The following is a 17,206-nucleotide window of genomic DNA, read 5'->3' on the forward strand; positions in this document are numbered from 1 at the left end:
TTCTGGCACAAGTGTAGCTGCTCCAGTGACGGCAGCATCTCTGCCAAACAAACAATCTGAATCGACATAACATACAAATCAAACATACCGTAAAATCGTGGATAAAGGTCGCGGCTTATATGGCTTTTTGGGGAAATTTTGCAGGCTTCTACATGAGACAGGCTTCTATACAAGACAGGTAATTCTATGTATGTCAACACTAAAACCAGACGTATGACAATGTGCCGACAGTGTATCTAGAAAAATCAGGCTTCTACTCAAGACAGGCTTCTTCTATATGAGGCAGGCTTTAATACAAGACACACTACGGTACGCATACACACAGGGATGACAGCATTGAACATGATGATCAACAACATCAAGTAGATTGTAATTTGGATAAAGATAGGATAGTACATTACAAGCCGTATGTAGCAGTAACTATGTGTGTGTGTGTGTGTGTGTGTGTGTGTGTGTGTGTGTGTGTGTGTGTATGTGTGTGTGTGTGTGCGTGCGTGTGTGCGTGCGTGTGTGTTTGCATGCTTGCACATGCGTGTATGTATATTGTGTATGCGAGCCCGTGTGTGTGTGTGTGTGTGTGTGTGTGTGTGTTTTGATTTCAGGGGGTGTCGGCCGTTGGGCGGTTCAATAACCAATTGAGTCATCTTTCCAAGATTCCTTTTGAGTCTCTCTCCCCTCTCCCGGGGAGACTCACGTGACCAGTTTTGGCAGTGAGCAACAAGTACAGTACAGTACAGTACAGTGTGTGTGTGTGTGTGTGTGTGTGTGTGTGTGTGTGTGTGTGTGTGTGTGTGTGTGTGTGTATGACGGGGTAACATCAGGTGTACACACTATGCGGTGACAGTAGATGCATGCAGTGAATGGTACCTGGTCCCAGTCCACACCAGCACGATTCAAATGTAGTGACGTGACTCGAGATAGGCTGCTAGCTAGACTGCTGGCAATGGCCGGGGACTCCAAGACATTATCACTACACACATACACAAACACAAACACACAGAGCAACATCATGTTAAAGAAAATAATAGTATACTAAACATTGACCGGGTATTACAAGCGACAACAAGAGTGCCTGTGCTCCCAAGAGTGTGCAACTTCGTAAGTCGACAAATGCTCGGCCCATTCAAATCCCCCCCTCCCAGGGCTAAAACGCATTTCGGCTGCAACAAATTTTCGGCCTGTACTGCTGCTGCCTGTATACACTGTCACACTGAACCTTGCAAAACAAAATTTCGGCTGCAACACATTTTCGGCCAAATATGATCAGGCTGAAAATAGCCGAAAATAAATACGGTAGTTCCGCGCATAGAAGCCCATGGGCCTATATCCGGATGTAGGTCCACCTCCGTTTATAGGCCCATGGGCTAATAAACAGACCCAAACACCGTAATACAGCATGTCAGTGCAGACTACATTACCAGTACCGGTACCTACAGTAGGCGGACAACCGCGCACGGACTTGTACTTTTCGCGTGCCAGCTGCCTTCAAAATTCGAATATAGGCCCAGGGCTAAAAAACGAACCATTATTACTGATTTTTTCCCCGGAAAATGCATTATTTCGTATATTAGCCCATGGGCTTATATGCGCGGAACTACGGTGTGCGCCGAATGTTTGTAGACTTACAGTAAGCTTTCTATGGGGTTCGTTGGCGGCGAAAACTCACATCACATAGTGAAGTGTTCCCAACTTGTGCTGAAAATGGCATGTGCTGACTTGGGCATCCACTATCAGAATACACACCCTACTAATCCCAGATCAAGCTGTATGACACTCCGGCTTGTGCCCAGACTGACTGTCCGCCTGTTTCAGCGAGTTGCTGCTAGCAGGAGAAGATATTCGCTGTGCTTGCGGATGTCGCCTGATGACATGACCGAGTTCCAGTCGGATGTATCAATGTTCATGGAAACAGCAAGATGTGAGGTGGCTGCTAGGCAGCCACACAACGGCACGCCCAAACATCTCATGGAGTCGCATTTGCCAGGCGCTGTGAAAGTGTTCGGCGTTGGTATGGGACTCCTCGCGGAGCAGGGCGGCAAGAGCATCCACCACGAATTCAAGTCGCTCCAGCATCGTCACGAAGGGATCGTGAATGAACTGCAGTGCCTTCGTACGACAGTCAAGCAACACTTGTCGTCTAGTCTCCCACGCCAGGTTCCTCTCTTCCCCCAGAGAGTCGAAAAAGAAAGCACTACGTGCACGAGGATTCTAGCAGCTCCGCACATAATGAGGATCGAGAGGAGTAACGTAGCTTCCTTCTTCTGATCGTATACAGCAGCTATGAACATTATTTTGGTCTTTCTCCGAGTTCGTACTACAGTCTGTCAGTGTAACATACACTCTTCAGGGGCGTGCTCGGCCCCCCAACTAGGGGGGTGCACGGGAGCCGAGGGAGCCCCCCCCCCCCCCCGGCAATTTTCTGCAATTTGTTTGCAACCTTTCTTGAATTTTAGAGCATATTTGCATACATTACAATTGCAAATACCCAGATTGAAATTTTTTGGGGGTGCACGTGCCCCCCGTGCCCATCGCCGAGCACGCGCCTGCTCTTGGTACTTGTTTTTGTTAGGTCACAGATTTATTTTTCTTATTTTCTACATCTCACTGCGTCAGCGTCGTCATGACGTCACTGTCGCACATTACCATGCTGATGGTCATGTTTCATGCACGTGCCAAAATTCCCGCCATCTTGCTCAGTGGCCACATGAAATCAGCAGTGTCAGAAGTCAACGTCCTAGCTAGAAGCAGCATAGCAGAAGGCGTAAATCAAGCAAGTCTCCGCTTTCCACTTACCTGAGCTCCAAGTTCTGTAGGCGAGGTAGACATTGTGCGATGGCCGCTACCTCACTCCACTGAGTGAGAAGTGTGTTGCTCAGATCAACCAGTTTGAGGACTAGTAGGCATCCGTCAAGGTATAATTATACTCTGTACACAATGTGTGGGTTCCTTCAACCAATGAATACATCATGTGTGCTTCTGCCTCTCTGCTTCTGTCTGTCTAAGTCTCTCTGTCTGTCTCCCTTTTTCTCTCCGTGTCTGTCTGTCTGTGTCTGTCTGTCTGTCTCTCTCTCTCTCTCTCTCTCTCTCTCTCTCTCTCTCTCTCTCTCTCTCTCTCTCTCTCTCTCTCTCTCTCTCACACACACGCACACACGCACATGTACTTGTTGCTCACTGCCAAAACTGGTCACGTGGGTCTCCCGGGAGAGGGGAGAGAGACTCAAAAGGAATCTTGGAAAGATGACTCAATTGGCTATTGAACCGCCCAACCGCCGACACCCCCTGAAATCCCCAAAACTCTGGGTGGACTTGAAAATGATCCCACTTATGGGCTCACCACACCTCAGTAAGTGGGTGAGGACAAGGTGCAGAAAAAGGATTGACGGCATCAGGGTATCCGTCCTGGGATCCAACTGCAGTTACCCCTGCCCCCAGTGAAGGTAATACTTGCTACTAGTGTGGGTGGCTAAATCAGAGTGGATCTGATATATATCTTCACTAGCACCGTTGATTACACAAGAGTTAATCTAGCCAGAAGCAGTCCATGGTTAACAGGTATGTATACTTCAAATAGAAAGTATATGAACCCTGGAACCAACAAAGGTGGCACATGTACACACACACACACACACACACACACACACACACGCACACACACAGGCACACACACACACACACACACACACACACACACACACACACACACACACTCACACACACACACACCACACACAGCCATGCTACAGGATACAGTTGGGTTTGAGTGCGGCCAGTTCCTCCGCATCACCACAACAATTGACTTCAGTCCCATGCATGTAAGCTGCCTTGACAGCCAACAGGTCTCTGCAAATAGAACAAGAAACATCACAACCACACCATACCGATAACTAACTACAGTCAACTTTGCGTATAACGACACTCGGCGGGGCATCAGAAAAGTGTCCTTATTCGCGAAGATTCCTTATACCCGAAGTCTCATTATATGTATTACAGTTGGATGGGACTTTGCTCTGGGCATGGAAATTCTGTCGTTATTCGCGAACTGTCGTTATATCCGCAGTCGTTATTAGTGAATTGTCGTTATATCCGCAGTCGTTATTAGTGAATTGTCGTTATATCCGCAGTCGTTATTAGTGAATTGTCGTTATATCCGCAGTCGTTATTAGTGAATTGTCGTTATATCCGCAGTCGTTATTAGTGAATTGTCGTTATATCCGCAGTCGTTATTAGTGAATTGTCGTTATATCCGCAGTCGTTATTAGTGAGGTTGATTGTATACTAACACTAGACTTCACACACAACAAAAGATTACTAGTAGCACATACAGACAGGAGACACAGGTCGCTATGACGTCAGCCGTCCCGGACTACATACACCCGTGGCCCACTAATTAGAAAGGCGTTTGAGCCAAGATCTGGAAACACTTGTACACGACATTATACTATGCGACCCGACCCGACCTGACCCCCCCCCCCCCCCCCCCCCCCAACTGAGCTTTTGGAGATGCTGAGTACTGTCAACTGCCTAATATTCCAGTGCTTTGCGAGCTTTGGCATCGCAATCTTGCTGGTTCTAACAAGTCACGAAAAATTAGTAATGCCAATATTGGGTGATTTACAGTAGGGCTAAGGGGCCGTCCGTAAATATCGAACTTTTTTCACCAAACGAATTTTTAGTTTAGACCCAACCCCTCCCTCCTTCCCCCTCAGAACTTAAAAAATGTTGACATACATGCATATACAACGGCCATGTACATGAATCAATGTTTTCTGAAACGAAATTGGTCAACCCCTCCCACCCCATAACGAAATTAGTTCGTTTTGTGAAAAAAGTTCGATATTTATGGACGACCCCTAAAGGCTTGCACACAAGCAATAAACAGCAGAACCGTCCGTACTCGGTATTAGCTTGCTCCACCTCTGTGCCCAGCGCACTGACCACCACGCCGGAATCGAGCGTGAAGCTCTCCACCTTGCCAACGTCGCTGTCCTCGAGGTAACGCCGGCGCAGAACTTCCACCAGAGGCCTGCCGGCGCTCACTGCCGCGGCACGCACAAACGACCCTCCGGTCTCATGTCTGCAGGGCAATACAAACACGCAATGAAGAACACAGAGGCAGTGCGCCTTAACCTGCAATAGTGCTCAAATGCCCGGAATGGGCAGAGCGTAGTACGCAAGAGGTACACAAAAGGAAGTAAAAAAGGGCTGTTTCGTTGTTACTCAGAATAACATGAAGACATGAAGAAGTAACATGAAGAACACAACTATACAAACATGCAATGAAGAACAGGACTTCCAGGGTTCGCACAGGAAAATTACCACCAAATTCAATAACTTTTCCAAAACTTTTTACAAACTTTTTCCATGACCAAAACACAAGCCAAAGAACGCGCACAAGCTGAAAACCGTCCACACTGTCCGAACAAACAGGCGAAAATAATTCCGGACGACACAAATGCACGCAGTCAGAGTCTCAGCGAATGACTTGGTTCTCTCTGCCCCCAGAGAGTGAACAGCTCTGCAGTTCATGCAGTACAGTCAGCATTAGTGCAGCTAGTCTGCCCCCCCCCCCCCCCCCACCGTTGTGTCATTCAACCATGTACAGTGGAATATTTCTTCGAGTTGACAGTGAGCTTTTCCAGGCAGCGCTCGAGCGCTCATACGGTAAGACGGCAAACTCCCCGGGGCGATCACCAGGATTGCAAATCTTTTTGAAACCGACTGTATAGATATAATATCATAGTAAAGGACGAAACAGTTCCGTCCGCAGATTGCGTGGTAGTGCAGCTATTCCGCCCACCGCCCACCGTTGTGTCATTCAACCATGTACAGTGACACCTGTCCAAGACGACCACCGCTCAAGGGACCTTCACAAGGTGGCCTCTGTTACCAGGTGGTCTCCTTATCCAGGGTCATTTGACTGGAAATAGCATCCCTTGGTTCTGGTTGCAGTGGTCTTCTAGGACAGGTGGTCGCATTATCCGAGCGGTCACCTTGACAGGTTTTACTGTAGTCACTAGGATTACAGTACAGTCAGACCTCGCTTATCCGCTCCTCTATTATCCGGATCCCTCGCCATCTGGAAGAAAATAGCTGGATACAGATTTACAGCATACATGGTGCATCCAACATAACCGGTGTTCGGTTATCCGGTTCCCTCGCCTATCCGGATATTTTTGTGGAAAACAGATGCGTGCGGTTTAAAAGCGACGTCTGACTGTATTAGCAGGCAGGCATGAAGCCCGCATGGGGCACGTGCACCCCCCCCCCCCCCCCCAAAGTCTCAACCTAGGTTCAGCATGCACATAATGAGCATGAATGACATGCATCAGCCATCCTACACATATGCGGCGGTGCCCCCCCCCCCCCCCCCAAAGGGGGCCAGCTACGCCCCCTGATTAGGGATCAAAATACCGATCCCATCGAACATAGAGCTGCAGCCAGAAGTTACAACTCTCCCCTCCCTTTTGACTCTGATGAGCTGCCTTACAATTGAAGTAGCGGCGAAACCGGTCAGTCAAAGAAATTATGTAAACCAATGTGTGTTGATGAACTGCTTGTGTCGGGGATATTTCCCGAATTTATTGACTCGGTGTAACGAGCCCAGCACAAGGATGGGTTTCCAATGTCAATACCTCACACAGCCGTGGTCCTTGGCATACTGGTATCCTGTATAGTCAACAAATATTCGGCGCATATTTATTTTCGGCTATTTTCGGCCTGGTCATGTTTGGCCGAAAATGTGCTGCGGCCGAAATTTTGTTTTGCAAGGTTCAGTGTGACAGTGTATACAGGCGGCAGCAGTACCGGCCGAAAATCTGTTGCAGCCGAAATGCGTTTTAGCCCTGGGAGGCCGAAATTTGAATGCGCTAAACATTTGTAGGTATAGGATATTACCCAAGTACGAGGGTGATACCTCCCGAATATCATCCCGACTGCATAGCAGGAGGGATGATATGAGGGTACGGCAACACCCGAGTACGCGGGTCAATATCCTACTTATCTCAGGTACATCTACGCATTTTGGGGATCGACGCAACTGCGTCCTGAATACAATTACCAAGGTACAGCTATACCAAACACAAGATGCTGCCTTTCTTTTCAATCCAGTCAAGCTTTGAGAGCGATGGAGACAAGTTGCATTTGTAGTTGAACTAGAGAATTGACGAAAGATTGCACTGTTATTTTATGCAGTATTGACGCTCACTGTGATGATACATTTGGTTCAAAGTAGGCAAGGGCCATACTTCAAGTCACGGCGAGATACAGCGTCATTATGGATGCTGGTGCTGACTTCCTTGTCATTGGATGGGCGTGGAACTTTCATCGGTTTGGTATTCTTGCTGCACACTTTCCGTGCAGACAGTAACTACATTGTACACATCGTCAGATATTGGCGCCAGTGAGTAAAGTGCATTTCGTTGTACAGTCAGACCTCGCTTAACCGCACACATCCGTTTTCCACAAAAAAATATCCGGATAGGCGAGGGAACCGGATAATCGAACACCGGTTATGTTGGATGCACTATGCGTACTGTAATCTGTAATCAGCTATGTTCTTCCGGATAAGCGAGGTCTGACTGTATCAAGACTCTTGGTTGTATCACTATCGGCCACTAGGCAATCAGAAGAACGTTGACCTTGTTATAGGCATACTGGATTTGTAGCAGCATCTACGTTTTAGATTGTTCTTGTGGTAATCGTACTGGGTACAATGAAATGGTGATCACTGCAGGTCGTGTCTTGCATGCACATTTCTACACACTATCTACATAACACATGCATTGCTGAGCTCTTCTTTCATACAATATTCTGTGCAAGATTTTTCCTCTCACTTTCACGTCTTGTACTTTTCGTGTTGCTACGGTATCTCTCCTTGCACCTGAAATAGGGCTTGAAAGTGCTACGTCACAGCATAGCAACAATTTCAAAAATTCAAAAACTGGATCCACTTGGATCCAGTTTTTGTATGGATCCAAGCACATTTCAAGCCGTCTTACTCACAGCAAGGTGATGTAGCCAGTGAAACTGACTGATTTGGCTACTGGGGGCGGGGTTACAACTGGTGGCGAAGTAAAAGTCACCCCTGCATACGACATGAGTGGGTTGCTATGCACCCACATACTGAGGCAATAGCAAAGTCACACCTTAGTGGATCCAAAATAGAAATCTGATGTCAACTTACTACTCCCTGGCCGTTTTTGACGTCATCACTTTCAAGCCCTATTAGTAATTTTCACTCGGATGGTGGTACTGTGTGTAGGCTTCGAGTTTAGAAAGAGTGAATGAGAACTGATGCACCTCGAAGTCTCCTTTGTGTCGTAGGGTTGAGTTGAATAGTGATTGGAGTTCGTTGCTTGTTTGTATGGAATCTGGTTTCGGCCGTAGTCGCGGAAGTAAGTTCTCTCAGTTCACGTGAGTGCTGCACTTTTACTGTATCGACAGTGCACTCTGCATTGGCATGCTCCCACCCTCTCGCGGTTCTGTGTAGTGCATTTTGTCGCTGGGTTTCTGATCGAAAGGACTCCAGTGGCAAGATGCATTGCATCGAATCGAGAGGGGGTCGGTGCATACCAAAGCAGGGTGCACCGCAGGTACGGTAAAAGTGAATACAGTTAATAATAGCCAATCCCGCGCGGGATTGTATTGGCTATTATTTCCCGGTCAGCAAGGCTGCTGATTGGCTGAAACAGGGAACCTTCACAAAAAACATCTACATACCGACAGGTAAAGTATTTCTGACCGCTGTGTGAACCGTCATGCTTTCCACGTGATGCATCATCCCATTCAACTCCAAGCCATTCACCTGAGCACAGAGGCACATACAGACATCCATAAATAAATGTCTCCCCCCCCCCCCCCCCTTCTCTCTCTCTCTCTCTCTCTCTACATTGCACATAGAAGGGTGGAATCATTTCCCATGCAGATCCGTGCACGAGGGAACACCACTAAGTGTAGGAGAGTGCTGTGCCCTAGACCCTTCCACGTTGGAAGGCTGTTGGTTTATGCACTGGAGATGTGTTAGAGCGAGGTCTCAGGTCGTTGAATGTCTCAGTAGCTTGTCAGTTTTGTGCCCTGTTATCGCACGTTCTGACTGCTTATCACCTTGTTACAGTCGTGGATAGTTCCTTCATAACCCGTCCCCTTGTGTTTTCCTCTATTTTACATGTATTTGTATTTATGGATTCTCCACAGGCCTTAGCCTAAATCGAGGGAGTCTCCGTCTATCCCTCATAACCTGACAGGGTAAGCTGTTCTTCTTGTCCAGTGAGGACTACTGTGTTAGCTGAATACCTGTTACCAGCAGTATGTGTCACTGGCCAAACCAGGCATGGGGCACAGTGCTGTCACGTCACCCACTTTCAGCAAAGCTTAATTAAGAGGAAAATAAATAATTGAGTCGCGCCACTATCTCTTACTGAGCCCATACCAGGACCGCAGCTAAAAATAGAATAGAGGTTTCTTCTGCTCGTACATAGCTTGCATTTAGAACTCCTGCGCGTGGAGTACACGATGAGAATAACAAGTTATATGCTAGTGAGTGTAGACGAAATCTAATGTTCAAGTTTTTTTCTTTCATTCTCATTTAGACTTTATTTGAAGGATTCTCCAAGAGTAAATGGATACTTATCGGGGGAGTTTCCTGGAAGGGTGGATGAGACGAAAGGGAAGTGGAAAGGGACAAGGGAAATACTTAGCAGAATGTTTCGGTGTTGTTGTTTTTTATTTGAATTCGCAATACTGTTCGTGTCTGGTTATGGGCATTCGCATTGCAGCTTCCCTCTCACAGATCATGGTGCTATTGTAATACTGAACCAGGGACAGTATCGGTATTATCAAGAGTCCATAATCTGGGGTTGTAGACTCTTCAAATTGTGCATCGATCTGATTTACAAAACAAAAAGAAATTTCCGTCAAGGATATGGCATTCTCCTACCTTTAGCTCCAGCCAATTCCCCTGCGAAGCGAACAGTTCCACGATAACCACCCTTATCCACGATCCGTTCCCCCACAAGCATAGTTACTTTTGCCTCGGCTTTGATTTTGAACCAAGATAGAAACACCTACGAAGTTAGTTGTATCCAGGGAGTCGTAAAATACCGGTATTTTACGACTCCCTGGTTGTATCCAGCCAAAATATTCTCCTTGCTGATTTCTTATTGACTGGTTTGAGGGAAAGAGACTGATTTCTTCAAAGCATTTTCGAAGTCATTAATTTTCAAACTGAGCGCGCCGACTCTGTTGCACCGCATGCGCAGGTCGGTGACGTGACTGACGTCGCGACGTCGGTGACGTGACTGACGTCGCGACGTCGGTGAACCATGCGCTTTCAACGTCAGGGTGATGTCATAGAATAGTCATAGAGTTCAAAATGGCATCTGATTCAACGCTTACGTCGTTACGACTCCCTGCGTGAAACTAACAAAATTTTATTTTGTTGTTGTGCGCTTGGTGATCGACATCGACAGCTACAGATTCTAGAAGTAAGCAGTTCTCGATTGTAGTTTTTTAGCCTACTATGAACAGCGGTCGACATGGCTGAGGTGGCTACGCCGAAAACATCGGCTTCCGAGCCTCCACGTGGACGACCCAAATCTGGTCGTGTGTGGAAAGAAACGCAGACAGCAAGGTGAGTAAATTGTCACTCAATAGCTCTACGGTCTTCACGATTTCTATCTCTCTCGCATGTGAGATCGCGTTTGTGTATGTGTGTGCGTGCGTGTGCAAGACTAAGTAAGTACACTTGGCTTTATCTACACGTGTACAAATAGATACTGTTATTTTGCTAGACTTGAAAAACCTGACATGTTTTTGTATTGAACTAATAAGTGTCACCTCTGCCACGTGCAAGCGGACGTAATATGTCTACTTTATGCTGACCTTTCATACAAACTTCCAGTCAACTTGCCCATCATGCTGGCGGCTTATACTGGGCATATAAACCTCATACAAACCCCGTACAAACCCCATAATATTATAGACCGCCACCATAGAAACAGGAAGAAGTTGACTGTCAGTTTGTATGAAGGTCAGCATAAGTATAATACATCCCACTAGTACGCTTGTACGTGAAATATAAACCATCATACAAACCTCGGCTTCGCCTCGGTTTGTATGTCGGTTTATATTTCACGTACAAGCGTACTGTTGGGTTGTATTATCAGTGCTGCCAAACCGTCCGATTTTTCGGACAGTGTCCGATTTTTGAAGGCTCTTCCGAAAAACGGTCCGAAAAGCAGCCAAAATGTCGGAGATCATTACTTTCCTGTGCAGAAGTCCTGTACTTTCACTTTTCGGCGCAACTGAAGGCACAAATCACTGTACATTTGCTTCTAAAAAGGCTAGCGCTTGGCTGTGGAAGTGCAAAGTAACATGCCTGGATCAGGCTGGATGGCATGCACACTGACAGTCTATACAGAGTCAGTGTGCGACCACACTCACTCATGACGACTCTGGGGGTTACCATGGCAACGAAGCGAATTTTCATGGTGTTTTAGGCGATATTTTGAATTCTCTGTAAAACATTTGCCGAGGAGAACAATTCGCACCATGTGGCCAGCCTTGGCGGTGAAGGGTGTCCGATTTTAGGCGAAAATTATTTGGCAGCACTGTATTATATACTTATAGTCCTGGTATGACTATTGTTATTAGATGTACCGGTATTACTATGTAAAACTTGAGTAGAATGTGCCTAGCGCTTGCAGGGGACTTAAAAATCAGAGTTTGTTTGCCGAGGTATTCAATTTCCGAAGTAAAAATTTAAATGGCAAAAAGGGTACGCATAATAAGTCTTCAAAAAAGTACTTTATATCCGATGCAAAGTGAACAGTGTGTTATATCCACCAGGGTACTTCATACTGAAGCTTCACTGTACAAGCATGCAGATCAGGGCTGTGTACAGTGCTGCTCAATGAAATCCCATCAAATGAGTCAGCAGCTTTGCCACCTGCAAAGCTGTAAATCCCAGGTTTTGCAGGTCTACAGCTACAGTGAACTTCGCTTATAACGACACTCGGCAGGGCGTCAAAAAAGTGTCCTTATTCGCGAAGTGTCGTTATACCCGAAGTCTCATTATATGTATTACAGTTGGAAAGGACTTTGCTCTGGGCATGGAAATGCTGTCGTTATTCGCGAATTGTCGTTATATCCACAGTCGTTATTAGCGAAGTTGACTGTATAGCGTATGATAACTCAATTGTAACTTGAGAGATGCAAGTGGCTGTGTGCATGAGCGCCACCAGCAGCACCATAGGTGGGTCCAGCTCAGGTGCCATGGACTTCGGCAGGGGCACTGCCTGACGTAAAATGGCTATGGATAGGAACACTATCCTTTGAAGCATGTGCTGCCATGTACTTTGCGTTTAGTACATGTAGTGCCCACTTTGACGGGCAAAGTTGGTGCGGTTTGGGGGGGGGGGGGGGGGGTCCGGGGATCCCCCCCCCCCCCCCCCCCCGGACATTTTTGGAAAATTCCGGTCAGAAATAGCAGAATCTGGCCCTTTCACAAGTTTCCAGAGCCCACAACAGGGAATAATTTTTGCATGGATATCAATGTACAGTGTATGACCTACCATGAGTATGAGTGCATGTACATAATGTATGATCGATAATACAATCAAGTACATATTGTTAGATTGACAGCATGAAACAAGGTGAAGGACACTGTGTTCGGAAACACTGACCTTACTACAACCTTCCGCGGTTGGTAGAGCCAGTGTCCTCCACCTTGTTTCATGCTGTCTATCTAACAATATGCGTGAACTACAGTAAAACCTGTAACTAACGACCACCGTGACTAGCGACCGGCCTGGTACTACCGACCACTTTGTCAGGCACGAACGGTCTCACATTCAAAATGCACTGTAACTAGCGACTACCTGCTGAACGCGACCAGCGACCGCCTTTTCTTGTCCCAATGTCGAATTTTGACCCGTAACTAGCGACCGCGATGTAGCAAATCAAACATTGCTTGAAGCTCCTTCTCGAAATTTTGATGATTTTCCATGGTCGTTTCGATACTACAGCTGGACAAATGAGCGCAGTCTCATTTTTACTGTGGAATCAGTGTGGACTGCACTACACCTGTCATAATTTCAAGTGGCAGTTAGTGCTGTCAAGAACAAACATGATAGGAAACGTCTTGGAGAGCGCATCCAAAGCGCTCTTTGATCGATGTTACTACTCGAAGGAGAAACTAAGACTGAGCGGCTCTCTGTCGAAGTGCAATCACACAGCTCAGTCACCAGGTCACACTGACGGTCTGTGCTGGCTAGCTAGCATGCTACGGTATTATGTACTCACCTGTACGGAACACAGGCCAGGATACGATGGCGGATAATAGTCTACAGTGAAGGGGCGAAAACTCGCAACATCGCCGCATCACGTACTGGTACACACCAGTACAGTTTACGCCACACTACATCCAAGTCGGAGCGACTGAGTTTCCACTGTAGATCTACACACTGATACCAGTTGCCAGTGTAGTCGCACACAGATGAGGATGGAGTCGATAGTGACTAGTCCACTGCCTGGCCAGGCCAGCGCTGCTCTGGAAACCCAGTGAGTCGACATACGTGTCAAAAGGTCGTATCGCTTCCGGTGTATAAAAAACTTGTTTTTCTCTCTCCCCAAGTGTTGTATGATCTGAAAGAAGAATGTCAGTGCGCAAGTGGTGGGGGATTGTATTATCTGCATTTTGACATACATATCATATAATGGGATCCATATAATATTATGGTTGCGCGGTGCAAACCTCTAACTAAAGACCACCTGCCACTAACGACCACTTTTCCGGTCACCAAGGGGTGGTCGTTAGTTACAGGTTTTACTGTATAGCACGGTTTATCTAATACAAGTACTGGTTTTGAACCAGTGTTAGGTTATATAATACCAATCATGTACATGTACCCAGACTGTTTTTCCCCCGGTTTTAGACGAATCCCGGGGGGTGACCTGAGCCAGAGTTGGTCCGGTGACAACCGGACCAGTTCCGGCGACCCTGTGCTGTGAGTCAGGGCTTGCGGCCTAGCGCTAGACATGTACATGTACTTAACGTTAGTATGTGCTGTGTGTGTGTCTGTGTGTCTGTGTGTGTATCTGTGTGTGTGTGTGTGTGTGTGTGCGTGCGTGCGTGCACCGGCGTATATGTGCCTGGAATGATCCGTGGTGCTGGTGATGCTGCTGATCATGCTGGCTATGCAGGTACAGCAGTGTTGTGGATGTCAAGCCGCTAAGGACAAGCTGGAAGAAGAAGCAAGAGCAGAGAGCGGAACTCAAGCTCATCAAGCAGTTGGACCGTGAGGCCAAGGAGGCCAAGAACAAAGCCAAGGAAGTGAGTTCAAATATGCTGCAATGTGCCATGCTGTAATGCTGCGAACTAAATCACTTTTGCTGTAACATGCTGCACATGTACACTTGTATGTTATAGATCGACTGAACTGTCGCTATGCAAAGCTTCGAAGAATTCATATCGTGTGTTCTGTCTCTCTTTTCTCGCCTTTCTCTCTCTCTCTCTCTCTCTCTCTCTCTCTCTCTCTCTCTCTCTCTCTCTCTCTCTCTCTCTCTCTCTCTCTCTCTCTCTCTCTCTCTCTCTCTCTCTCTCTGACATGATGTAGGATAAGAGGAAGAGGGAAGAAGAGAACAAGCGTCGGCGCGAGGAAAACGAGAAGAAGTCACAGATAGTTCAGAAGGTGAGAGCTCAGCTCTACGATCAACTGCATACACCCTTGAGTTGCTTTCATACATGTACTGTGATTGTTGGAGACATGGTGTTCTTCTGAGTGCTAACGCAGACGTGTTGTTTGTCAGGATATCCAGTGAATATCCAGTGGATGATATAGCTTGAAAGCACTACTGTATTAGCAAGTAGACGATTGCCAGGACTGGGAAGCATGGGATCGTGTGAATATTCCCATGAGTACGTAACCCCCAAGAGTGTGCAACTCTGCATATGGGTCTCCAATGGCAAAAACTCGCATCACGAAATCCAAGTACGTTTCGTACTGCGCACTGTACAACGAAAAGCCAGCGTGCGTGCAATCCGACTATCTGCCATGATCATGCTGAAGACTATCTGCCATGATCATGCTGAAGACTATCTGCCATGATCATGCTGAAGACTATCTGCCATGATCATGCTGAAGACTATCTGCCATGATCATGCTGAAGACTATCTGCCATGATCATGCTGAAGACTATCTGCCATGATCATGCTGAAGAATTGCATACGCTGAGTGGGTTTCTGTCAGGGAGTGCTATTTTTACTACTCCACTGCACTGTTCGCTACACCCGGGCTGGGAACGTACAACGAGAGCACTACGCCATGTGATGTGAGTTTTGGCCGTCAGCAGACCCCATAGAAAGCGCATCGGGTGCTACATGCAGTTGGGAGCATATTTGCATGTGGATAGTATGCATCTCCCTTGGTCGGCTTGCCGTCTGAAGCCGTTCTGTAGAGGTTCTTTGGCTACAGTCGAATGTCACTTATCCGGTCGCCAGTTATCCGAGCACGTCGGTTATCCGACAGGCCCGGGAGTGGTAATTTTATGACTCTCAACAGTAAAATTCTAAAAAATAAATAAAAAAACTTTTGTTTTTGTTTTTTGTATATTATACGGTGTGATATGCATTTACTTGAAGTAGATGTGGTCAAGTATGCTAACGTGTATGTGTACATGGAATATGCATGAATATATTTGGGTATTGTGTACATAAATCAGTGAAATCCAGCCATATTATGCACATAAAAAAATGATATCAGTTATCTAACATATTCACTGTTATCCAACATGCCTGATTCCCGAAGTGGTCGGATAAGTGACATTCGACTGTACGTCATCAGTTGAGATGATTCGGCGAAGTCGCGGACTCACCGCACAGCGCTACACTGGCACTAGGCACTCACGCTGCACACGTGTAGCGCTCATTAGAAAATGTGCCCTCTTTCTCTATAGAGAAACGAGTCTCACTCGAACCGTGAATTTTTTCTCTCTCTTTCCTCCTCTGCCCCGTGCCAGCATTACACTCAGTGGCAGTGCACTGGGTGCATTGCTGCTAGTACTTCTGTTCTGCTTTCTCAACTCATCGCCAACATCACTGTCATCATCATCACTCTCATCATCTCTGTATTGTCTTCTCTTGTGCCTATCCAGATCACCAGACTCGACACCCTGAAAAGGATGAAGAAGAACAAGAAAATGCAAAAGAAGCTCCAAATCAGATAGTACACCCAGTGTTCTCAGATAGTACACCCAGTGTTCTCAGCAGCAGCAGCAGCAGCAGCAGCAACAATACTATTTTTAAACACGAAACTCTGAGTCACGATAACAAGATTGGTCTCTATTGTTCTGCCTCGTGTAGTGCACTCTGCCCTTGTTAGGGGATCGAGCACTCTTTGCAGCAAGGACCTGAGGCACTTTCAGTTACGACCGTTATCGTGCAGATGCTTGATAGTCGCTGGCCAAGCCCCATGCATCTGTCAGCAGCTATGCTCAGCTGAGATGTGTACTATGCATTGTATTTAGCTATTTACAGTGTTCACACCACATCTGCCGGGCATATAAGATCGATGCCCTCTACTCCAGGCTAGACCTGCACTGCTACAAGGCTATGTCGCCTGGTGCCTTGTCTGCAAGCCACACGTGTGCAATATGCCAACTGTTCCGGGTGACCAACCCCGGCCGGGCCAAGCCTGCAACTTACTTTCTTCTGCTGAACATGTGGCCTTTGTTATGTGTGTGTGTGTGTGTGTGTGTGTGTGTGTGTGTGTGTGTGCCTGTGTCTTGGCTATGTACTGCTTTTGCAAGATCTTTCAACATGACACACTCTGCACTGCAATACAGTGCTGCTTGGTCGATGCGTCTGCACCTTGATTCTTGAAGGTGGTCGTAATGGCATTCTACTCCGACGCCGGATGCAGAAAGCTCATTAGACATGGTTAGCATTTTACCGTTCACCCTGATTTCGACCGTCGTCCTGTACTGTTTTTGGTTTGCATTTCGTTTTCTCGCACAAGGATCGGCTTTTCGCGTAAACCTAGTTGGAATCAGGGAGTCGTAAAATACCGACTCCTTAGTTGGAATCTTACCGTTTCGTTTTCCCTCTACAGGGCCTTCCATTGTCGAAACGAAACCAAATCGACGGTACTTTGGATGCTGGGTATGAGTAGTATTGTAGTACTGTTTTTACATGACATGAGACACTCTTAGC

General features: G+C 46.8%; 2 protein-coding genes across 2 annotated transcripts in view; one reads left to right on the forward strand and one right to left on the reverse strand.

The window, feature by feature from the left end:
- Positions 1 to 10,082, reverse strand: part of LOC135828880 (tubulin-specific chaperone E-like) — a 30,398-nt gene extending 20,316 nt beyond the window's left edge. The window contains exons 1-7 of the mRNA XM_065341311.1: positions 9,935 to 10,082; positions 8,719 to 8,803; positions 4,895 to 5,074; positions 3,749 to 3,840; positions 2,794 to 2,893; positions 868 to 970; positions 1 to 56 (exon numbers count right to left, since the gene is read on the reverse strand). The exon at positions 1 to 56 is cut by the window's left edge and continues 18 nt beyond it. Coding sequence (XP_065197383.1) covers positions 1 to 56; positions 868 to 970; positions 2,794 to 2,893; positions 3,749 to 3,840; positions 4,895 to 5,074; positions 8,719 to 8,803; positions 9,935 to 10,016 — 698 coding nt within the window. The 5' untranslated portion in view covers positions 10,017 to 10,082. The remainder of the gene's footprint in view (positions 57 to 867; positions 971 to 2,793; positions 2,894 to 3,748; positions 3,841 to 4,894; positions 5,075 to 8,718; positions 8,804 to 9,934) is intronic.
- A 330-nt stretch (positions 10,083 to 10,412) lies between these two features.
- Positions 10,413 to 16,958, forward strand: LOC135828328 (coiled-coil domain-containing protein 86-like). The gene is made up of 4 exons (XM_065340776.1): positions 10,413 to 10,627; positions 14,200 to 14,329; positions 14,613 to 14,687; positions 16,150 to 16,958. Exons 1-4 carry the CDS (start codon positions 10,533 to 10,535, stop codon positions 16,219 to 16,221), a joined length of 372 nt encoding a protein of 123 aa, XP_065196848.1. The 5' UTR covers positions 10,413 to 10,532; the 3' UTR covers positions 16,222 to 16,958.
- Positions 16,959 to 17,206: the final 248 nt, after the last annotated feature.

Source organism: Sycon ciliatum, chromosome 12, assembly GCF_964019385.1.
Source record: "Sycon ciliatum chromosome 12, ocSycCili1.1, whole genome shotgun sequence".
NCBI classification, from domain to species: Eukaryota; Metazoa; Porifera; class Calcarea; order Leucosolenida; family Sycettidae; genus Sycon; species Sycon ciliatum.